General features: G+C 33.7%; 1 protein-coding gene across 9 annotated transcripts in view; it reads left to right on the top strand.

Moving 5' to 3' along the window:
- Window positions 1-24,574, top strand: part of PRPF40A (pre-mRNA processing factor 40 homolog A) — a 62,264-nt gene that overhangs the window by 23,518 nt on the left and 14,172 nt on the right. For 5 of the 9 annotated variants that reach the window (XM_034954292.3, XM_034954291.3, XM_034954288.3 and 2 more), the window contains 12 exons: window positions 1,366-1,396; window positions 3,452-3,468; window positions 13,041-13,151; window positions 14,599-14,719; window positions 14,962-15,015; window positions 16,595-16,619; window positions 17,290-17,664; window positions 20,379-20,487; window positions 21,038-21,102; window positions 21,458-21,622; window positions 22,700-22,808; window positions 23,699-23,849. In XM_034954292.3, the coding sequence (XP_034810183.3) occupies window positions 1,366-1,396; window positions 3,452-3,468; window positions 13,041-13,151; window positions 14,599-14,719; window positions 14,962-15,015; window positions 16,595-16,619; window positions 17,290-17,664; window positions 20,379-20,487; window positions 21,038-21,102; window positions 21,458-21,622; window positions 22,700-22,808; window positions 23,699-23,849 (1,333 nt within the window). The remainder of the gene's footprint in view (window positions 1-1,365; window positions 1,397-3,451; window positions 3,469-13,040; window positions 13,152-14,598; window positions 14,720-14,961; window positions 15,016-16,594; window positions 16,620-17,289; window positions 17,665-20,378; window positions 20,488-21,037; window positions 21,103-21,457; window positions 21,623-22,699; window positions 22,809-23,698; window positions 23,850-24,574) is intronic. The other 4 variants (XM_034954294.3, XM_034954293.3, XM_034954290.3 and 1 more) reach the window with 1 other exon arrangement.

The raw sequence follows: 24,574 nt of genomic DNA, 5'->3' as shown, positions 1-24,574 counted from the left end.
AAGTGCCTCTGTAGTACTGTAATAAAATACAAGAATTACCGTGGACTTTCAGTTTCAGTTTCTTTTCTTTTCTTTGTTTTTTTGAGACAGAGTCTTGCTCTGTCACCCAGTCTGGAGTGCAGTGAGTGTCATGATAACAGCTCACTACAGCCTCAACCTCGTGGGCTCAAGTAATCCTCTGACCTCAGCCTTCTGAATAGCTGAGACCACAGGCACGTGCCACCACGCCGAGCTAATTTTTAAATTTTTTTTGTAGAGATGAGGTCTTCCTGTGTTGCCCAAGCTGGTGTCAAACTCCTGAGCTCAAATGATCCTCCTGCCTCGGCCTCCCACAGGGATGACAGGCATGAGCCACTGTGCTTGTCCTGGATTTAGTTTCTATAACTACAATGATAGGCGTTTACATTTTTTCCTATATTGATATTATATGTACATCCTTAATTACTAGGTTAATTCTGTATTAAGACCAGAATACTGAAAAGTATACATTGTGAGCCAGAAGCATTTTACTGGTCTGATAACATTGAAGTTTTAAACGGTAAACATTTACTTCACTGAATGCTAATTAAAAATTGGTATAATGTGATTTAATACTAGATTTAGGAATCAATATTTAATTGGAAATCCACATTCTGAGACTTCAGCTGTGGCAAATTAATTAGAAAATCTATTGAACAGCCTTACCACCTCTGTCGGGTAGTATAGCAATATAAATTACTATGAGATTCAAGTTAGTTTAACTTCTTTATTCTTTATGTGGTTGTGGTTGTAATAAACAGATGTGGCATACTCCTTGGGGTGGTAAGTTTGCAGTGTCTTTCCCAAAACCCTAAGACCAGATATATTTCAAAAATTCTTTATAATACTGGAAAGTAACACATTGCATATAATATGTAAACATTTCCTGTGGGGTCCAGGGCAATGCTGTCTAACTTAATAATGTTAATATTTTTGCAGCTAAACTAAACGGATATTCACTCTGAAGTGGGATAAATGAAGATGTGGAGTTTCATGTTCATGTAGGGCAGGTTTTGCCACTATAGTGAGTTTTGGTACCATACTTGAAAAAAGTTGGTTTTCAGAGGGTTTTGGTTTCCAGAATTGTGGGTAAAGGATTGAGGACCTTGTGTACACTTGGTGACCATATAACATTTAAACTACTCCCGAAGTCTCGGTTGCTGATCTCTTTTACAATTTATAGCAAGTTCGGGGAACTGAGACCACTAAAAGTTTTGCTAAGAATCTGAGTCAGAGGCTTGAGGATTATACATAGCAGGTACTGATTTCACTGTGCTTTATGAGGAACTTATATAAAATACACTTTTAAAAAGATGAATAATACTAATTTCATTTTTCTTCTTACAGCCAGGAGTAAATAGTATGGATGTAGCAGCAGGTACGTATACTCTGTATGGTGGTATGTGTTAGACCTCATTTGGACAGTAGCAGCCCTATTATGAGGAGTAAAAGCAGTATCTCTTGGACTTTATATAACCTCCTTTTTCTTTTTTCTGCAATAGGAAATTGGGATAGGATTGATAATTGAATTCTGTTTTTGTTGTTTTTTTGAGACGGAGTCTCACTCTGTCACCCAGGCTGGAGTAAGTGGCGCAATCTCGGCTCACTGCAGCCTCCGCCTCCCAGGTTCAAGCGATTCTCCTACCTCAGCCTCCCAAGTAGCTGGGACTACAGGCACATGCCCGGCTAATTTTTGTATTTTTAGTAGAGACAGGGTTTCACCATATTGGCCAGGCTGGTCTCGAACTCCTGACCTCGTGATCCACCCACCTCGGTCTCCCAAAGTGCTAGGATTACAGGCGTGGCCCACTGCACCCAGCGATAATTGAATTCTTAGGAAATTTTTACAGTTTTAGGTCAGGAGTTCTGGACCCAATTTGGTCTGCAGATATACTTTGGCCCACACAATGTTCTTCAATTTTGTAATTATCACTAACATTTATAGTCTGCAGATTTTGAGTTTGAATTTATTTTGAAAAGTTGGGTGATCTGGCTATTCGATACTTAACAGTAGTCCTGTCAACACAGTAGGTGCTCAGAGAATATACGTTAAATGAACTCTGGTTGAGTTCATATTTGTACTCAGCAAACACTAGAATGACGTAGTGGCTCCATTCTTTAGGTGTTTAGTCTGGGCTCTCCTTGGGGTTCTAGACTACTTCAGAGTTACTTTTCTGTCATCTCCTTGGCCCTTGTATTAATAGCCATTGGAGTAAATATCAGTTCCCAATAACTGGCCATTTTGACTAGTGAGATTTTAATATATAATAGTAATGCCTCCAGTATCATGATTACATAGTTTTCCACATAAATTGATATTCCAGATGCCGAACTTTTTGACACAATTATGACAAGATTTTTTTTGTTATAAACAGTATTGGTCGAAAGGTGTTGAAAATGTACTGTGTGCTTTTCTGTGGGTTCAAATGGGACTAAATTGATTTTTTAAAGATGTTTCACAGATTTCATTATTTAAAATGTTCTGAAATACCTAATACAATTATTTTCTTTTATTTAGATATCTAGAGCTGGGTACTGTTACCCTCAGTAATCTTGGAAAATTACATAATTTTTTTTTTTTTAGTTACTTTTAATATGCTTTGGCTCTACAGTTATTTTCTATAGTAGCTTCTTTTGAGTGTACTCAGTATATATGAACTTTGTTTTGTTTTGTTTTACATACAATCTCCGTCTTCTTTTTATTTACATGTTTAAATTACTAGTTTCTAAAGTTTGAGATTATTATTAGGAGTTTTGTGACTAACATGCATTTCAAAATCCCTTGAGTTTTCTGTAGTAGTATAGGACAGTACCATCTAATAGAACTTTCTGCAGTGATGGAAATGTTCTGTAATCTGTACTGCTTAATACAGTAGCCACTAGACACATGTAATTATTGTGTATTTGAAGTGTGGCTGGTGCAGCTGAGGAACTGAATTTTTAAAATTTTATTTAATCTTAATTTAAATTTTAATTTAAAGGGATGTCTGGTGTCTCGCTACTGTATTTTACAGCACAAATCTGGAATTTAGATAAAGTTACCAGGAATCTAAAGCTATAGAATCAGTGGTTAGAGGTGTTATTGTGCTTTGATAATATACTTAGTAGAGAAGGAGGAATAAGAAAGATAGATACCTATTATAGTAGGGAAAAGAGAAACAAAAGGCTAAGTTGAATATTTATCAAACTGCCTCCAAGTGAGTCCAAGTAAGTTTGTGCATTGAAAGTTCAAACTCTGAAAATGTTTTGCACTATAGATGTTTATTTTGTGGGAAAGATAGCAAGCACTTAGGTTATATGAGACAGTCTCAAAATCTTTAGAGAGGATGAGGAGGAGTAAGTACTGTGAATATATGAATAAATATTAAAGCTATTATGAAGGAGAGCATGATTTATCATGGTGTAAATATTTTGCCTGTTTTTTATTTTTTAGGTACAGCATCTGGTGCAGTAAGTACTCTTTTAACCTTTGTAATATTTTAATTTTACTATACTTTAACCTACTTTACAGTCATTCTTAATTCTGTTCTAAGGATTATCTGCTAAATCTTTACATTAATCCATAGTTTTCCCCTTTTTTTCTATGACAAGGATTGAAAATTTGATTTATTTTAAAATCTGGTTTTGGTGGGAATTAATGAGAGATGAGAATTACATGTATCAACTTTTAAAAGGATTTAAATTCTTCCCATCACAATTAGAAGGGAAGCAGAACTTGTAGGTACACAGTGCTTAACCTAGTAATTACAAGTTAAGCATTACATTAGGAGATAATTTTTTTTTTTTTTTTTTTTGAGACACAGTCTTGCTCTGTCACTAAGACTGGAGTGCAGTGATGAGATCTTAGCTCACTGCAGTCTCCGCCTCCTGGGTTCAAGTGATTCTCATGTCTCAGCCTCCCGAGTAGCTGGGCTACAGGCACCCGCCAGCATGCCCGACTAATTTTTATATTTTTAGTAGAGGTGGGGTTTTGCCATGTTGGCCAGGCTGGTCTTGAACTCCTGGCCTCAAGTGATCTGACCGCCTTAGCCTCCCAAAGTGCTGGGATTACAGGCGTGAGCCACAGTGCCCGACAGATGTTAGATGATAATTATATATATATATATATATATATATATATATATATAAATGAAAATTTATGTACCTTAATTTAAAAAACCCTTTTGTTATACCTTCTTAACACTGTGTTAGAAAGAAAAATGGAATATTCAGAATAGCATTGATTTTTATTTAGGAAAGGAGAGAATAATATTTAAAGATAGCTATTTTATGGCTTCAAGGATTTTTTTTTTTATTTTGCTATTCCTTAAAGATCAGTGAAAGGAAGAGTTTTGTTTATAATCTCATTTAATCATACGTTCCTGAGAGATAGCTGTTATGCTACTGTTACAATTAACGGAATTGATTGCAAATACGTTATTTTTCGCATTTGGGGAGAAAATTTTAAATTAAGAATTTTATTTAAATGTTTTTAAAACATTCTTGTGTCTTTTGCCTTAAAAGTTAAATGGTTGCAAAATATCCATTTGTTGTTTTTTTTTTTTTTTTGAGACAGAGTCTCACTCTGTTGCCCAGGCTGGAGTGCAGTGGCTTACTGTAACCTCCGCCTTCCAGGTTCAAGCGATTCTCCTGCCTCAGCCTCTTGAGTAGCTGGGACAACAGACATGTGCCACCATGCCTGGCTAATTTTTGTGTTTTGTAGAGATGGGGTTTCACCATGTTGCCCAGGATGGTCTTGAACTCCTGTCCTCAAGTGATCCGCCCACCTCGGCCTCCCAAAGTGCTGGGATTACAGGCATGAGCCACTACGCCCAGCCCATTTGGTATTATTCTACTATAAGTACCTGCTTTTATTTTTGAGAAAGGATAACTTAATGGTTTGTTTGTTTGTTTTCTTATTTAAGTAATGCAGGCTCATTGGGAGGAAAACAATGCAGACAGAAGTTAAAAAGAAAGTAAAATTCATCCTTAATTTTTTGACCATGAGGGAACCACCACCATTAATATCGTATCTGAAGATCTTTTTGCATGTTACTTAAGCATAGACAAATACATACACATTTTACATAATTGGTTCACATTACATATGCTTAAGTTACTTGTTAAATACACTTTTTCTTGTTTAAAACTTTATTGTGAAAATCTGTGTAAGTTCCTTAATGTAGATGTAATTTTTTAAATGACTTTATAAAGTATTCTTTGCCATAGAGACACATTAAACCATTCACTTATTAATGGAAATTCAGTTTACATGTCGGATCCCCTCCCAATTATGAATTTTTTTTTTTTTTAACACCTAAGAAGGATTCCAGGAATAACATATTTGGAATGGAGAGTATGTAACTAGTCATGTTGTTTTTCAAGAATGTAAAAGACATATCTAATAATCGTGTAGTAACATGTCTTTTTCTTCAAGAATCTCTAGCAGCAATAGCCAGTATCACTCACTTGAATTTTAGTGAGTGGACATGGGTTTAAAGTGATAGTTCTTCTTTGACTCTTAATGAGATTGAACATTTTATTTGGTATTTGGATTTCTCTTCTGTTAACCTATCCCTGTCCTTTCCTGTTTTTAGGTTGGGTTATTTTTTATTTTTTCTTGTAAATTTCATTTTAAGAGTTTTTTCTAATTTATTGATGTTAACCCTTTAATAATCATGAATTTCAAATATTTTTCTTAGTCTGTCATTGGTCTGTTGATTTTGCTTTTAATGATCTTGCCACACAACCTTTTAGTATGTTAATGTGGTAATTAGGTTATCGTTTTTAGCTAATGCGTTTATTGAAATTTTTACAAAGGTTTCCTCATTCTTACATTTTCCTGGAAGATTCTTATTGCTTTATTTATCATTAAGTGTTTGATTCATCTGGAATATCTGTCTATAAGATGGATAGCCAGTTGTGTCAGCTATCAAACCATTTTTTCTGACTTTAATTGAAAGCTCTTTATTGTCATATCTTAAATTCTCATATATTCTGGGATTTATATCTGTGTTTCCTTTTCCACTGTTTATTTCTGTTTGTGTTTTTCTAAACCAATATTAATACTTTTCCTGGCCAGGTGCAGTGGCTTACACCTGTAACCCTAGCACTTTAGGAGCCAGAAGTGGGAGGATTTCTTGAGCCCAGGAGTTTGAGATCAGCCTGGGTAACATGGTGAAACCCCATCTCTACAAAAATACAAAAATTAGCCAGGCATGGTGGCACACACCTGTAGTCCCAGCTCCTTGGGAGGCTGAGGTGGGAGAATTGCTTGAGCCCAGGAAGATCCAGGCTGCAGTGAGCCGAGATCACGCCACCACCGCACATTAGTAGGGAGACCCCATCTCAAAAAAAATCTTTTTTTTCTTTATTAAGGGGTATGTTTTTCTTGGTTTCCAGACATGGGACTTTTGTTTAAAAAATAGATAACTGTTTTTTTAGAGCAGTTTTAGGTTTATAGCAAAATAAAGTGGACAGTTGAGTTCCCAGATTATAGCCCTCCCCCCCAACAAATAACTTACTGCTCTCCCACACTGTCAGCATGTCACACCAGATTGGTACATACGTTACAATTGGTCAATATACATTGACAAATTGTTACCATCCAAAGTACAGTTTATATCAGGGTTTACTGTTAATATTGTACATTCTATATATTTTGACAAATGTATAATGAATATGTATGTATCAGCCCTTGCAGTATCACACAGAATAGTTTCATTGCTCTAAAAATTGGTGCTCTGCCTATTCATTTCTTCCTCTTCTACTCCAGCAACCATTGTTTTTGTTTGTTTGTTTGTTTTTCTGCCTCCGTAGTTTTGCTTTTCTAAGAATTTCATATAGTTGGAATCATACAGTATGTAGCCTTTTCAGATTGGCTTGTTTTACTTAGTAATATGCATTTAAGTTTCCTCCATTGTCTTTTTATGGCTTGATACTTCATTTCTTTTTCTCACTGAATAATACTCATTATCTGAATGTACCACACTTTATCCATTCATGTACTGAAGAACGTTTTGGTTGTTCCCAAGATTTGGTCATTATGAGTAAAGCTGCTATAAACATCCATGTGCAGGTTTTCTGTGTGAACGTAAGTTTTCAGCTACTTTGGGTAGATATTAATAACGAGGAGCACTATTGCTGGATTGTGTTGTAAGAATATGTTTAGTTTTGTTAAGAAACCTTGAAATTGTCTTCCAAAGTGGCTGCACTGCTCTGAATTCCTAACAGCAATGAATGAGAATTCCTGGTATACCACACCTTCACCAACATTTGATAATATCAGTGTTTTGGACTTCTGCCATTTTCGTAGGTGTATAATGTATCTTGCTTTAATTTGTGGCTAATTATATGTGATGTGGAGCATCTTTTTATTTGCCATCTTTACATCTTTGGGAAAGTGTTTCTTTGGATCTTTTGCCTATTTTTTAATCAGATTGTTTTATTATTGTAGAGTTTTGAGATAACAGGTTTTTATCATATAAAGTCTTTTGCAACTATTTTCTCCCAGTTTGTGGCTTATCTTCTCATTCTTCAGACTATCTTTAACAGAGCAGAAGTTTCTAACTTTAATGAAAACTAAATCTGTTATTTCAACCTATCAATTATTTCATGGATTGTACCTTTGGGGAACTTTTTTTTTAATGAGCTATCCTTATTGCATTATGATCAGAAAGTACAGTCTCTAAGATGTAAAGTTCTTTACAGTTTATTAAAGCTTCATGTATGTTCTTGTTCAGGGCTAGTTTTTAAGAATATTCTGTGTGCTATATAAAGTTACTTTGTTATTCCTGCATCTTGGCATGTCTTTCATCTGCTTGGATCTACATAAGAAGATAGTGAATTAAAATCTTTAACTAGAAAAGATGAGTCATCTGTTTGTCCCTGTATTTTTCTGTTGCCTGTCTGAATTTCAAGGTTAAATTGCCATATGCATATGTGTTTAGGATAATTTTTGATCTGTTACTTTTTACCAGTATATAGTCTCCCACTTTTCCATTATGATTTTTGTTTTAAATTCTGTTTAGGTAAGGTAAATAGGTACCCTATTTTTAAAGTTTCTGTTTGCTTTGTAAAAATGTATTACAAGCCTGGAAAACAAAGTGAGACCCTGTCTCTACAAAAAATAAAAAATTAGCCCAGCATAGTGGTGTGTATCTGTAGTCCCAGCTACTCAGGAGGCTCAGGAGGGAGGATCTTTTGAGCCCAGAAGCTTGAGGCTGCAGTGAGCTGTGATCTTGCCACTGCACTCCTGCCTGGGCAACAGAGTGAGACCCTTTCTCAAAAAAAAAAAAAGAAAAAATTGTTACATTGTGATTACAGTATTTTTCCTATTTTTATTTTAACCTGGTTATCGTCTATTCAGATTATTTTGTGTATTTGTCTTGTAACCAATGACATTACCAGATTTCCTTATCAATTCAAATAGTATTTTAAAACTGTAACTAGATTTCACTGGAATTTTATATGTATAAAAATAGCAGTAAAGGCAAGAGAACTTTACTTCTCCAAAATTTACACCAGTAATTTCATTTTATTGCTGTGGTATATTTGCTAGAATTTTAGTGATTCCAGGCATGTTTTTGTGATTTTAACGGAAGTGGCTTTAGGGTGATAACTGATTGCCTTTTAATCATTTAGGTTTTTTATTTCTTAAATTATTTCATTTGAGCATTTTGTTTTTATTTTTTTATTTTTTGAATACTTGTGAACTTAGTTTTCTGGGTGTGATTTGATCATACAAGGTTTAATAGTGGGATCATGTTTTTTTTTCATTTGATTAGATAGTGGAAATAATTTCTTCTGTAGATTTTCTAATATTGAACTACTCTTGCACTTCTACAGTAAATTCTGCTTGGTCAGAGTGTGTATGTTGTTAAATTTAAATTCATGATGCTCTTTTGGTATCTTTTCTGCTTCTTGTTAATTAATGGAGAGCATTTCATCTTTTTTTCCCCATAATCTGAAATCATGATGTAACATTGCAATTCTGTGTTCTTTAAAGGTTGTATAACATTCTGCTGTGAAACCATCTGGTTTTGTATCTTTCTGTTGTGTCTGTGTTGTTGGGATGTTCAAGTGTGATGTGCTTTTTCTGGGGTCAATTTTGGTTAAGTGATTTGCTTGGAAATCATTTTCTCTAGGTTTTGATTGGTTGTAAGTCTGTATCTGTGATTGTATTTTTCCTCAATTCTGTTTATTATTTGGCTTTTTCTTTTCTTTTCTTTTCTTTTTTTTTTTTTTGAGACAGAGTTTTGCTCATTACCCAAGCTGGAGTGCAATGGTGCGATCTTGGCTCACGGCAACCTCTGCCTCCCGGGTTCAGGTGATTCTCCTGCCTCAGCCTCCTGAGTAGCTGGGATTACAGGCGTGTGCACCATGCCTAGCTAATTTTTTGTATTTTCAGTAGAAAACGGGGTTTCACCATGTTAGGCAGGCTGGTCTTGAACTCCTGACCTCAGGTGATTTGCCCATCTCAGCCTCCCAAAGTGCTGGGATTACAGGTGTGAGCCACCATGCCTGAACGGCTTTTTAATATTTTCCTTATTTAGAGTAGTGAGGGGATTTTTCTATTCAGTGTTTGGATTTAGCCATTTTTTCTAAGTTTTCATAAATTCAGTTTATACGTTGTACAAATGTGTGTGTATATGTGTTTGTCTCCATGACACACAGAAGGTTGAGTTTGAGTATATTGAATTTCTTTAAAACTGTTGTGTCTTGTTGACTAGCTTTTTCTGACTCTGAAGAGCTTATTACTTGTGATAGTTACATGTGTATGCTTTTTTCCTTATGCCCAGTTTTCTTTGCATTTCAAATGATTTTTCTGTATAAATTTTTGCCACTGTATCATTTGGCACTGCATTTTAGACATTTTCTATCTTATTACAAATAGGATAATCAGTAATACGAATGGACCATAATTGACCTGTTTTCCTATGGGTGTACATTGAGTTAACTGTTATTTTTCACCATTACACGTAATAATCTTATAAATAACGTCCTTGTACATGTTTGCAACAATATGAATGGAAGTTTTCAGAGTGAAATTTCAGGTTCAAGCGGTGATGTTTGCATTTTTAATATTTGTAAGAACTGCTGAATTGCCTTTATGCTAATTTCATTCCCAACAGTAGCACATGAGAGTGAGAAAAAGTACCCTTTTTCTCACACACCTTTCGCATTGTATATTAATGGTCTTTGTCATTTATCTGATGAGCAAAAAGTTTTTATTAATGTGTGGTTTTTTGATTGGCTAGTGAAGTTGAACATCTGATATAATAACTGTATTCTGTCTGTGGCCATGTTTATTTTTCCATTAGACTGTGTTTTCGTATTGATTGTAGTTATAGTAAGGATAATTTTATCCCTTATTTTGCTGATACACTCCCAGTTTATCTACCTACTCCCCAAAAAAAGTTGTTTTAATTCAGTTCCCAGAACTGCCGTTTCATATCTGATTTTTTATTAGCATAATAACTGTTGGTAATAAAATAATTGTGGTCTTGAAAAGCAGCTCGATGTTCTAGTGTCATTTCCCAAGTCCCTATGAGCAAGTTACCAGCCTTGCTAAACCTTGGTTTTCTTATCTGTAGAAAGATAGTGATTATACCTGCTTTGTAGTGTAATTAGTTATAAGGCTCAAATAAATAGTTAGAGAATATTAAGTTGATTTCTATTTGTTTTATTAGCTTGTGTCTCCTCTCCCTCCTCATCATTTGGTCAACTATACAGTGTCCTTTTCTTTTTTATTCTTTTATCTGCTTGTGGTTTTGCTGATTTTGCTCTTTCCTTGATGCTCCTTAGCAGATGTGACTTGAAAAGTTGAACATAGTCTACACAGTTTTGCAGCTTATGGTAGAACTCTGTTTAGGTGGTGATGGTGCAGTTTTGAGATGCTACTGAGATCATTAGTTGTTTTTAAAAGGAAAAGATAAACCCCTGTATCTGTCTTAACACCATTTAATTTGTGAAATAAAGCATTACCATATAGTTGAAGTTTCCACATTTGTGTTTCTAATTGCACCACCTTTTGATGAAAAGAAGTTAAAGCAGGCTAATAGCAGAAAGCCAGATTATTTTTCCACCACCTGTTTTTATATTTGCTTTGGAGATTTTTCCAGCACCTGTTTTATATTTGCTTTGGAGATATTATGGTGGTTTTATCCATTTTAAAGTGCTAGAATTTAACACAGCTTTGGAATTATCTAATTATCCTGCTACAGCATGCAGAAATTTATTGCAGATGGGACCATCTAGTTGGGAGACAGTGACAGATCATCAGGCATTAGATTCTCATAAGGAGCATGCAGCCTCACATGCACAGTTCACGATAGGGTTTGCACTCCTATGAGAAACTAATGCCACCGCTGATAGGACAGGAGGCAGAGCTCATGAGGTAATGCGAGTGATGGAGAGCGCCTGCAAATACAGATGAAGCTTTGCTCGCTCACCCACTGCTCACCTCCTGCTGTGCGGCCCGGTTCCCAACAGGCCACGGACTGGAACTGCTCCATAGTCCATGGCCTCGGGGTTGGAGACCCCTGCTGTAATCCATAGTGTCTGTGACCTCCGTTGTCAGGGTAGCAGTTGTGCATGAGTAAACAGCAAAAGTGCCCACATCAAAAGAATGGATGTCACTGGTTTCAAAGAAAATTATAAAAGTAATGGCACTCCCTTAGGAGCTAGGAATAAAATGATTATGGTGAAAAAATTGGTAAAGAAATGAATCACATATGTTCAGTCACATTCCCAAAACAGAAGTCAAAACTAGGTCAGCTCTTACTCTTTAAAGTTGATAAGAAAAAAATAAAAAATCAGCGTTTTAAATAGGTACAAAAGACATTAAGAACCAGTACCAGTGATTTTTCACTTGTTTTATGATTTTTTTTAAAGATATACTATATTACCAACATATTTGATGCTAAAGGGCTTATATTTGGAATATAATGGATATCAGCAACTCTGACACAAAGTCTCAGTGTGAGGAAATTTAAGGGATCTCTGAAGTACTTTATTTGCCTATTTTTCTCATTATGTACGCATAAAAGTGGTATATGGTAAAATTAATGTGGAAGTAAGACTAACTTTGAATAAGTTTGAAGTAAAATCTGAGTGGTAAAAAAGCATATGATCGTTTGACAGCGATTTTATTTTTTCTTAAGAGGTTTGTACAATAATATGTCTTAGATTTGAGGAAATATTATATAAATCATTTTTGTAACCCTTCAAGCATAGTTAAATTTGTCACCATCTGGAAAATCTGGTGCTTGAAACTAGATTTACTGCCTTTGATATCATTTAGTAAATCATTCATTCATGATGCCTTTTAAAACTTAACCAACTTTTATCTGAGGGATGTCTAGTGTTGCCTGAAGTATCATTAGCAACTTCTAGTAGGTTCTTAGTGTGTTCTGTTGACCTTAATAGTGGATTTATATTCTGTAGTTTCATTCATGTAAAATTTTATCTCACCTATCTTGTTTTGAGGCATTCACATACACATTTTATCCCTGTTAAATTTCATCTTGTTGATAGTTAAATTCTGATTGTTGTCCAGAAGCTGTGTTTTGACAGCTGTGTCTTTCTTTATGGAATATCAATTAGAACTTTGTCTAAGTTGATACAAGTATTCCTTGGACTAGAGTAGATGAATAGATGATCACATAGTTCAAATATATTAGCATCTAGTTCCTATATTTTCTTTATCCACTAGGCACAGATTTGTATTCTGAAAGATTGTCTTTTGTATGTAAGCTATAAAGTTACTGTTCTTAGGAGAGTAGTCTTATCTTTGTAATTCAGAGAGATCCTGAAACTTGAATTTACCCTTGCTGCTTTTGAAGTACTCTAAAAACCTCGTTTTTCAGTTCCCTTCCTACTTGTATTGATGAATTATTCTAGATTACTTAAACTGTCAAAATATGCCCAGTTTTTACTTTTGATTGACTTCTTAATATATTTATTGCCTTGGAACTAATGATACTGATATTGTCAATGGCATTGTTACATAATTTACATCTTTTTTAATCTTTATTCTTTAGAAATCAATGTGGACTGAACATAAATCACCTGATGGAAGGACTTACTACTACAACACTGAAACCAAACAGTCTACCTGGGAGAAACCAGATGATCTTAAAACACCTGCTGAGGTAAAAGTTTGAGAGCTGGAATTCAGTGACTGTCAAGTAGACTGGGGCATATTTTTTAGGATTCTATAAGTAGTCGATTATCAACGAGCAGTACTGCTTAAATGTCAGAAGAGGATCTGTAAAGACATTCAGAAAAAAAGAGGGTTAGTATAGTCACACCAATCGGGAAGAAGAGCAATAAAACTCAATAGAATAATTTTATTTACTGATTTTGCCCCTGCTTAGAAAACCTGGTAGAGTGGGATCAATTTTAAAAAGGTGGTTTAAAGGATAAATTGGAAATGGGGAAGACTGTTTCTTTGCCTGCCGCTGGCTTTTTTTTCTGATAGCAAAACTGGGTGATTTTAAATGACTTCTACTGAGTTCTTAAATTTCCAGTAGGGTTAAGGGTAGTGGAGATGAAATTCAGTTACCTACAAATACTTCCTTCTCTTAGAGTGGGAAGTTTTCTCTTTGCAGGAAATGCCCTTTTAAAAAGTGTGTTTTTATTTTGTTTTTTGTTGTAAGTTTTACCATTCAAAATATACAGATATTGAAGAAAAAGTTAAGGTTGAAGGAATAAACTGAATTAAGCAATGTCACATGTTGTTTAATTAGAAACTCTGGGGTGCTAAGTAAGTAAGAGTTGATCTGGCACTCCAGGCTATGCTTAAGTTTCATCCTAGCTGGTGGTATACCTTTTTGTTTTCTTCTCTTCCTAATTAAGGAATTTGAGAAGGTAAAAGTATTTTCCAGGTTGCTGTACTAACATGCACAGCAGTGCTTGGGAGGGGAGGTCGGCCGATTTTTAAAAACATGTATTCCAGTACTGATTTATAGCCAATGATATTAATTACATACTTTGTCCAAGACACTCTGTTTGGATTCACACTTTGAATAGATTTCTCATACTACCCTAACAGGTTTTGTTTATTCGATTTTAAGTATATTATACCTACATGTTTTCTTACATAATAAGTTAATTCGTTCATAAACTGTGAAACTGAAATCTAAGCATGACTAAATTAGATTTTGTTTTTTTTGAACTTTTATGGTTTTCCAACTAATATTAGTATCAGAGAAGTCTGTTAAATGTGGATGATAATCTTGACCTATAATGGGGTGTGAATGGTTACAGTAAATAGGATTTGAAATTCATATAGAACTGGTTTTGAATCTTGTCTCTGCTTTTTAATGAGTATATTACCTTAAACAAGTTACTTTCTGACTTCAAGTAACAGTCCCTAGATACAGAATTATGTTACACATTTTGCAGTGTTATAAAGATTAAATAATGTATTCAAATGGCATCACTCAGTGAATATTCAATAATTGATAGTTTATATTATTACCATCATCTCACGAGTTTTAGAATTGTATCAATTGGTAATTTCTAGTGAAAACAACCATGCAAATGATCAGTGATGTTAAATATATTATTATTAACAAACAGTTTTTTCCTCTTTAGCAACTCTTATCTAAATGCCCCTGGAAGGAATACAAATCAGATTCTGGAAAGCCTTACTATTATAATTCTCAAACAAAAGAATCTCGCTGGGCCAAACCTAAAGAACTTGAGGATCTTGAAGGTAAAATGGGGAAAAGTAGTTTTCAATGTATATGTTTTACATATATATGCCATTCACTTTGAAACAATTCCTCCAGAATAGGATTGTTCAAACAAAGGCCTTATTTTTTTTTTTAATTAAATGATTAGAACATTTAAAATGGCGTATAACAGTTTTTTGGGCTCTTATTTTCTTGTTGCTTTAGATCTCAGTTCTATAGATTTTAAATAGATTTTTATTTGATTTGATTCCACTGAAACTAGGATACCAGAATACCATTGTTGCTGGAAGTCTTATTACAAAATCAAACCTGCATGGTGAGCTGCTTTGATAATTCATTTTCTGTCATACTTAACATTTTTATTAGAGTATGTCACTAATATTCACTAACCATAATTGGATAAATCTGCAGTGAAAAATCTCTAAGAATTCTTTTCATTAAAGGGTTATATTATAAATGAGCTTGTAGCTTTTAAAGTCGTACTTTGGTTTTTAGAAAAAAGATCGTTTATCATTCAATTGAACAAGGAGTTCATATACAAAATTTCCAAATCCTACTATGAGTGGTGCATACATAGAACATGTGTTTTAACTCATTTCATGGTAATAGATAGTGGAGAACCTTGAATCTGTATCCATTTATATTTTGTTAGTATATTGTCAGACTATATATTTAATGCTAGTTTTGTTTAGCACAGTGTTGCAAAATAGCCTTGATACGTTCTTTATGGAAGGATTAAGGTAAACCAAGTATCATGCCTCACTTATAAAGGGAAAATTTTTCAACATTGGAACTAATCAGAATAACCCTTAAAAATCTAGAAATACTTAATACTAAATATAAAACCTAAGACTTAAAATAGAGATAATTAGTAAGGATTGAAAATCTAGTTTTTATACTCACTTCTAATAGAATCTAGTGTCATAAATTATACAAAATTAGAAGCAGCAGATTGTAGGAGAATGGGGCTAATAAAGTAGATAGTGATGTGGAATGACATCTGGCAGGAAAAGAGAATAAAAATTTCCTAAAAGACTGTCATATTAAGCCCCTTTACCTTTTCCTTGTGCCACCTCATTAGATAGATAGATCATCATTGTATCAGAAAAATGTTAATTTATATTATTAATGATAACTTTGTAAGTATGTTTTTTCAGCCATCCTAAACAGATTTTCAGAAATGTTTTTCTTTAAAGGGTGATAAGTTTTTAAAATATTTTTATAAAGAGTTAGGCTTGTATTATTACTTAATGTGGAGAACCTCATTCCCTAGTAATGTTAAATAAAAGGTATTTTTGTTACATCCAAAGGAAAATGTACTGGAATGAAAAATGAAATTGTGCAGATCTTTAAAGCTCAATTTAAGTTACCTATACTAGCATTGGCTAATAATAATATTGTAGATAGGTAGATTCCCAGTTGATCATTTATGAAGTATCAAGCTCATTTCTGATATAACCCTACTACAAATAGTTGGTGTGCATAACTATCTATCTACTTGTCAATGCTAGTATATATGTGCTGGAATTTTATAATAAATTTGATCCCATTTTGAATTTAGTATCTTAAAAATATATCAAACTAGTCTCATCCCTGAAGAAAATACAGTTTTCATCCAGAATTATGCAGATACTTTCATAGAGTTGTTACAGCAGCCTTTGGGAAAGCAGCAGTATGGAATAAGCTTTCCTAGTAATTACTCTTATTTAAGTTTGTTGTATTCTTTATTTGCTATACTAGACTTTTGGGGCAAGAATTTGTTCTGTAAAAGTGATTTTTTATTTTTTAGGATGGTAAATGAAATCCTATTGTACGATACTTTATCTTCTTTTAAAGTTTGTTTTCAGTGATTATATTTTAAAACTAGTAGATGACTTTTTTTCTCTCTTTAATAGCAATGATCAAAGCTGAAGAAAGCAGGTAAGCAATTTTGGACATCAATTTTTATTTACAAATTTGGTCTCTCCTATGATATCCTTGTGTTTTCTCAATTTTCATAATACAAATAATTAACATGTTAGGCTTGATATTTTGATGTCCTTGTAGCATTTTGTTGAGGAAAAATTAGGGAGGGGGATATTTACTCAATTTGATGTTTTGCTATACAGTAATTATTAGAATTTGGACTGTATCCCTTAACAAATTAAGAAGACTGTGTTACAGAAGAGTCCCAAATTCAGTTTGAGTTGATTAGGGAATGGACAAAATATATCTGTGTATCTCTTCCTTTATAGAGGGTTTCCTCTAAATGGGCAAACTGGAGAAAATTTAAAGTTCTTAGAGAACTTTTTAATACAGGTCATTTTTCATGGTGTAATACAGTCTGATAGGTTGGGTATTTTATAAATGTGAACGCTTACTGAACTTTTGAGTGCCTGTAATACATTACCATGAATGTTAACGGAATTAAAGTAGTACAGTTACATTCTGTGGTTTTAAAATCTTTTTTAATGGGTTTGGCATTTCTTGCCATTTTTTCCTTCAATTATTTTTCTTATTATTTGATTTTATGACCATTTTAAAGCTACCTTTATTTAGCTTTCTGATTACAATAATGAAATGACCAGTGTTCTCTTTTTTTAATGTATAGTAAGCAAGAAGAGTGCACCACAACATCAACAGCCCCAGTCCCTACAACAGAAATTCCGACCACAATGAGCACCATGGCTGCTGCAGAAGCAGCAGCTGCTGTTGTTGCAGCAGCAGCGGCGGCAGCAGCAGCAGCAGCTGCAGCCAATGCTAATGCTTCCACTTCTACTTCTAATACTGTCAGTGGAACTGTTCCAGTTGTTCCTGAGCCTGAAGTTACTTCCATTGTTGCTACTGTTGTAGATAATGAGAATACAGTAACTATTTCAACTGAGGAACAAGCACAACTTACTAGTACCCCTGCTATTCAGGATCAAAGTGTGGAAGTATCCAGTAATACTGGAGAAGAAACATCTAAGCAAGAAACTGTAGCTGAGTAAGTTTAGTAACTTGTCTTCTGAAAATCAGTACCAGATTGCATTAATAAAAGTAATTGCCAGTTTAGTTAGTGGCCATTAATAGTTTAAATAAATTTTTTTGAGAATCGTAATATCAAGCCATTAAGACAGTTGATCAGTTTTCAGGCCGAATTTTGGAGGGTTATGCCAGCAAACTTGAAAAATAGTTGAGTGAAATTTTAACAAGTAGAGCCAAGGCTAGGGAGTTGGGGCACAAATCTAAAAGATTGCCAAAAACCTTAGTAAGCAAGATACATCATATTTTGATGCAATATTTTACATCAGATCAGTGCAAAAATTCATGATTAACAAACTATCAATATTTTCAATTAAGACAGGTGTATTGTTTCTTCTTTGGTTATTGGTGTTTTGGGTTTCAGCCTCCTATAAATCAGTTAAAAAAATACAGCTTTGTAGAAAAATGAATTATGGGGGGAAAAAAAGCAGTTTATGGCTGGGCATGGTGGCTCACACCTGTAATCCCAGCACTTTGGGAGGATGAGGCAGGAGGATCACTTGAGGCCAAGAGTTTAATATCAATGTGGGCAACATAGCAAGACTCTGTCTCTACAAAAAATTTAAAAATTAGCCAGCACTTGTAACCTCAGCTACTGAGGAGGCTGAGGCAGGAGGATCACTTGAGCCTAGGATTTCAAGGCTGCAGTGAGCTATGATTACACCGCTGCACTCCATCCTGGGTGAGACAGCAAGGCCACCCTGTCTCTCTTTTTTTTTTTCTTTTTTCTTTTTGGCACAGGGTCTCCCTCTGTCACCCAGGCTGGAGTGCAGTGACGTGATCAGGGCTCACTGCATCCTCGACCTCCTGGGCTCAAGCGATTCTCCCATCTCAGCCTCCTCCTGAGTAGCTGGGACTACAGGCACACACACCATGCCTAGCTCGTTGGCCTGCCTCAGCGTGCCAAAATGCTGGGATTATAGATGCGAGCCACTCCACCTGGCCAAGGAAAAAAGGCAATTTACAGAGAAAGAAAGTTGTCTAGGAAGTATATGAAAAGCCATTCAGCCATAATAAAGAAATACAAGTTAAAATAATACTGTGATTATTTTTCTAAGTGAAAGTCAAGTAGAGAAACATTTAAAAGATAACACCAGATACAAGAAAACTCTCTTTTCACTCTTAGTGAGACTGCAGTAATACAACTTTTTAATAAAGCAAAGCTGTTATCTGTCAGAGTTCACGGTTTGTGTGTACTTGCATACCCTGTAGTCTAGTACGTTTTATATGGCTATGCTTTATAGAACTTTAGAAAGTGAAGTCAAGCTAAATTTCTTGACTTTAAGGGTGGCCTCATGTTTTAAAAAAAAAATAGTTCACCATAATCTCATTATTGAAACATGATTATCCATCTTAATATTTAAGCATGTTGCCTTCATCCATCCATCCCCTATTTTAAGTGTTCTTTTGTTTTTTCGTATGTTAGTTTCCCAAAGTCAAAATAGATTTTTAACTTTTTCTGATGTTTCAAAAGTTTTAAAAGAAATCTGTATGGTGTATTTGAAGGCATGAAAATGAAATTAACATTTTATTTTATACTTTCTCCCCCTTTTCTCTACATTTAAGATACACGAATATATATCTAATATATCAGAGACATCTTCCACATTGATAGAAATGTGTACCCATCATGTCAAATGATGGGTTATTATCATTTGATTGTGCATAAATGGAAGTGCTCCTCTATCAATAGATATTTAGGCTTTTTGGAATAACTTTATTTTGCGTCTTGTCATACTGAAAGTTTTCTTCAATAATGTTTTCTATAAGTTTAACATTAAACAGTTGTTTCCTGCTTTTTTTCATTCCAGCATTTCCTTGGTATAGTGTCTGAGTCATAATACGCTTTTGATTTTAATTACTATAACAGAGATCATTTTTTGTCAGTATCTACTACAGTGTCTCTTCGCCTAAGCATTCTACTTATTTTTTTTTCATTCCCCGGCCCCCACCCATGCATTCCCTTATTATGTAGAAAGAAATGTAAGGCTTCTACCATTTTTTTCTCATCAGGAAAACCCCCAATTATTAAACAAGTTAGTAATTCTGGGTAGTATTAATTTTTGTTTGACATCAGTATTCAGCAAACTTTCATGAAATATTAGATTGGAAATATTTTTGGATTATTTGTGTCATACAGTCTTTATATGGTGACTCAATTCAGCTGTGGTAGCACAGTCAGCGATAATGTGTGAACAAATGAACGTGGGCATTTTCAAGTAAAACTATAATTACAAAAATGAATAGGCTGAATTTGTCTAGTGGGTTGTAGTTTGTCAATCCTGATTTAGATTGATCCTTACATCTTATTTATCTTCACACTTGCCCAAATCCTTAGAGTTATTATAGCACTAATGTGAAACCACTGAATGAGTTTAATAAGCCATTTAAAACTATTAACCTATGGGCCAGAGGAGCTAGTGTTTTAAGTCAGTTAAATGTTTATTTTGTCATTTGTCCAGGGTCTTAAAAACTGATTTAATAACTGAACTTTTAGGAAACGATTATCTTTATTTCTTTGTCTTCAGATAAGTGTGTTTTTAGAGTTCATATAGCTTTTATTCTAAATGTCAAATTTTATTTCAACATCAAACATTTGAACAATTTAGACATTATTTTTCTAAATGAAGCAAAAATTTATTAATTGATAAATACCACATTTGAATTTCTCTCTAGTTTTACTCCCAAAAAAGAAGAGGAGGAGAGCCAACCAGCAAAGAAAACATACACTTGGAATACAAAGGAAGAGGCAAAGCAAGCTTTTAAAGAATTATTGAAAGAAAAGGTATTAATATTGCAGATTTTTATTGTTTCTTAGCTTTTTGACATCAAGCATGTATTATAGATTTTTATGTGATGTGTAATAATTACCCAACAAATGATGTTACTCTTTAATTAAACCTTGATGGTATTGATAATACCAGTCTCATGAACTGTTGTAACTGAAAAGCAACTAAATATGTCTTTTTTTTTTGAAGTACACTTTTGTGAAACTTTCAACACAAAAACTATTGTGTACAAGGTACTACACAAGCACATTTCTACCCAATATTTAATGTAAGGGTTTTTTTTTAATTCATAATAGTTATCTTTTATCCGTAGTCTAAGAAAAAAGCATTTATGCTCTATTTAAATTTCAGTTAAAGTTTTCATTTTAGTTCATAGGTGTATTACACAGATTTGCCTTTAGTAAAAAACTATTTTTTATAACTTGTTTCAAACTCCTGCAAAGGGAAATGCTTGATGTTTGCAGTTAGTATTATACTCAGTTTCCTATTATGTGACTTAAACTATTCTTGTGTGAAATTTTAATTTTTCATTTAAATTATTTTCAGCGGGTACCATCGAATGCTTCATGGGAGCAGGCTATGAAAATGATTATTAATGATCCACGATACAGGTAGTACTTCAACTTTTTATTTACTTTTCACTTTGAGCATATAGCAGGCCTAGCACATTTAAAGTTGTGTAGAAAGATAAAACATTTAACTGTTGACTTCTGTTTAGGATACCAAGTATAGAGTTGTTTTATGTCTAATAACCAAAAAGTCAAAGGCTTATCAAACAATTTGAGTACTCTGCTACATATAAAATAATAATTTTAAAAGTAGAAATTACTTTCTACAATCATTTGTCTAATAAATTTTTGAAAATTTTTAAATTTATATGTGTAAACAGTTTTTTTTTTTTTTTTCAAACCACTAATATTTGATTCTTTTGCCTGTGTTTACTCTTACATGGTATTTTTATATTAGTGCTTTGGCAAAGTTAAGTGAAAAAAAGCAAGCCTTTAATGCCTATAAAGTCCAGACAGAAAAAGAAGAAAAAGAAGAAGCAAGATCAAAGTACAAAGAGGCTAAGGAATCCTTTCAGCGTTTTCTTGAAAATCATGAGAAAATGACTTCTACAACCAGATACAAGTAAGATGTTTAGTGTTACATGGCCTATGTTTACTACATTGTTGTTTGTGTCATACTTTTCTGCCATGTGCAGTAGCTGATCCAGAGCTCATTAAATAAAACTAGATGATTATGAATGTGGAAACTTGATGAGTACAAAATAAATCTGTCGTTAAATGTAGAATTTAACTTGTTGACTTAATAAGTTTTTGAGAGACTGGAAGAAGGGGAGAAAGACTGTATTCAATAATCAAGTTGGAGGCCAGATGTGGTGGCTCACACCTATAATCCCTACCATTTGGGAGGCCAAGGCAAGCAGATGGCTTGAGCCCAGGAGTTCAAGACCAGCCTTGGCAACATGGCAAAACCCTGTCTCTAGGGGAAAAAAAAAAAAAATACAAAAATTAGCCGAGCATGGTGGCACGTGCCTGTAGTCCCACCTCCTTGGGAGGCTGAGGTGGAAAGATCACTTGAGCCTGGGAATGTCAAGGCTGCAGTGAGCCATAATTGCACTGCACTCCAGGGTGACAGCGAGACCCTGTCTCAAAAAAAAAAGAAAGAAAAATAAAATTTGATTGCCTTTTACTTAAAAACATTGAAATTATTGATATTTGTGGAGTAAAAAGAGGCTATTTTCATTAAGTAGGCATAGCATTTTGAATAATTGTTTTATATAGCATTCTTCATTTTAGATTGCTTTATTATGTAAAATTATGGGTAATATTAAAATATTTTTGATGTGTTATGAAGCCTATTTTCTGTATGTATTTCTTTGATCTCCTCAGTATTCCAGAGAAGTCTGTAATTTAGTTCTGTAGGCAGTTTGGTAGTCTGTGTAGCTGCCCTTAGATATAGAGGTAGTCTAGACTATAAGCAGTGCCTAATGTGAATTATCCCCTCTATCTCTAAGGAGAGAGGGAGGCATGTGTTTTTTGTTTGTTTGTTTTGTTTTGTTTTGTTTTGTTTTTTCATAATTATCCAGGAGTTTGACTTTAATATATTTATGAACTTTGAATAGGAAGTATTCATTTTGTAGTTTTAAATTTAGTTTAAAAATTGGTTAAAATTAATTTTTATTGTATAATTTTTTTTTAACAGAAAAGCAGAGCAAATGTTTGGAGAGATGGAAGTTTGGAATGCAATATCAGAACGTGATCGTCTTGAAATCTATGAAGATGTTTTGTTCTTTCTTTCAAAAAAAGAAAAGGTATTCTTTATTCTTAGTTATTGGTATTTATAGATAACACAAGATGTTTCCTCATTCGGATGAGGATTGGTTTTATAATATGTACATTTTTCTGGCTTAGTTTATCCAGTTTATGTGGTATAGCAGATTTATTTATTGGAAGTAAAATTTAATGATGGAATGTATAGCTTCTGTAATAATCTTCTTTATCATTCATGTAGCATATTAAGTACTGATGTAGACTCAGTGGGTACTCATTCAACTATTTGTATTGTCATTAGTTGGCTATCTTATGCTTACTTTGAAAAGATACCTTTTTTGCTCATTAGGTTTAAAAATGCTGGGTTTTTTTGCTTATAACAAGCATGATTGTTACAAGAATGACAGCAATGTGCAGTTGTTTCTACTAAACTTACAACATTTTAAAATACATATTTTACTCATGTCTTTTTTTCATTGTGCACTATTATATTTTATGTTATCTGGTTTCCAAGGAACACATACAGATGCAAGTATTGTCAAATTTAAACATAGCTGAAGGTCATTTAAGATTTTAGCATTTACCTGCAATGTGACTTGTCCATAGTAACCTTAGTTTCAGACTGTCTGTAATACATACTGGTAGAAAGGTTTATGTAGTATGGGGGAAAAGCCAAAAACATGGTTCCAGATTCTGGCTTTTAGAAGGAGGTGGAAAATTTGAAGCTAAGTACCAAAGCCAAGCGCTTAGGCAAGAGCATTAGCAAAGTCAGCAGTGTGGCCATTTAAAGTAAATGAAATTTACTTAAAATTTGACTTAACCTTTGAAATTTGGTCATCCGTTAGAATATAAAGAAGCCGTCACTAATTGCAATTTAAATATCTTAATTTCTTGGAACTTTGAAACATACATATTCATACTTTTGCTATAGGAACAAGCAAAGCAGTTGCGAAAGAGAAATTGGGAAGCCTTAAAAAACATACTTGACAACATGGCTAATGTAACATACTCTACCACTTGGTCTGAAGCCCAGCAGTATCTGATGGATAATCCAACTTTTGCAGAAGATGAGGAGTTACAAAGTAAGAATAATGGCTAAGTAAGAGAAATAGTTTTAAACAGCGTCCTCCAGCAGCAAAGAATTATTTTCACTTTTTATATGAGATAACTAATTGAATTTTATGCAGTTGTTTATTTCTGAAAAAGAGTTTTATTTATTTCCAAATAGGATATTTCTTTCTGATTGAGTTTGTGATTCATGACAAAATATTTTTTCAAATTTAAAGTAGCTTTATCAGGTAATCCTTGAAATATTTAAATTATAGGTCAAATTTGAAATTCTGCTTAGCCATTTGTATGTAACTTGGTAAGAACTAAATGAATTACCGCATTTTACTCATGTTGTTTTCTTGAGGTAATAACATTATAGATTTTGTAAAAAGAAAAAAATGTATTAGAATTATCTTACATTAGGCTTCCCTAAGTACTCTTTCTGAGTTAACCAATTGCTTTTTAAATTATAGCTTTATCAGCTACCCCTCTAAAAGTCATGCTTCAGTAGATTTTTTTATAGGGTGTACAGTTCTATACTTTGAAAAGCTCCTGGAATAATTATGATATTGCAAACAGATTTTATCATAACACTTTTCATTAGTTTTGCCATATGCACGTCCTTTGTTTCATCCTATGACATGTTTCAGAATGTCTTTTATTGAGTTCTTTGTGAAATTTTCCTTAAAACTTTCCTATGCAGATGATCACAAATCATATTTGAGTTTAAATACAAGTTTGTTTGTTTGTTTAGAGA

The sequence above is a fragment of the Pan paniscus genome, chromosome 13, assembly GCF_029289425.2.
Source record: "Pan paniscus chromosome 13, NHGRI_mPanPan1-v2.0_pri, whole genome shotgun sequence".
NCBI classification, from domain to species: Eukaryota; Metazoa; Chordata; class Mammalia; order Primates; family Hominidae; genus Pan; species Pan paniscus.
The sequence above is the reverse complement of the archived record's forward strand: the minus strand, read 5'-3'. Positions and strand labels throughout refer to the sequence as shown.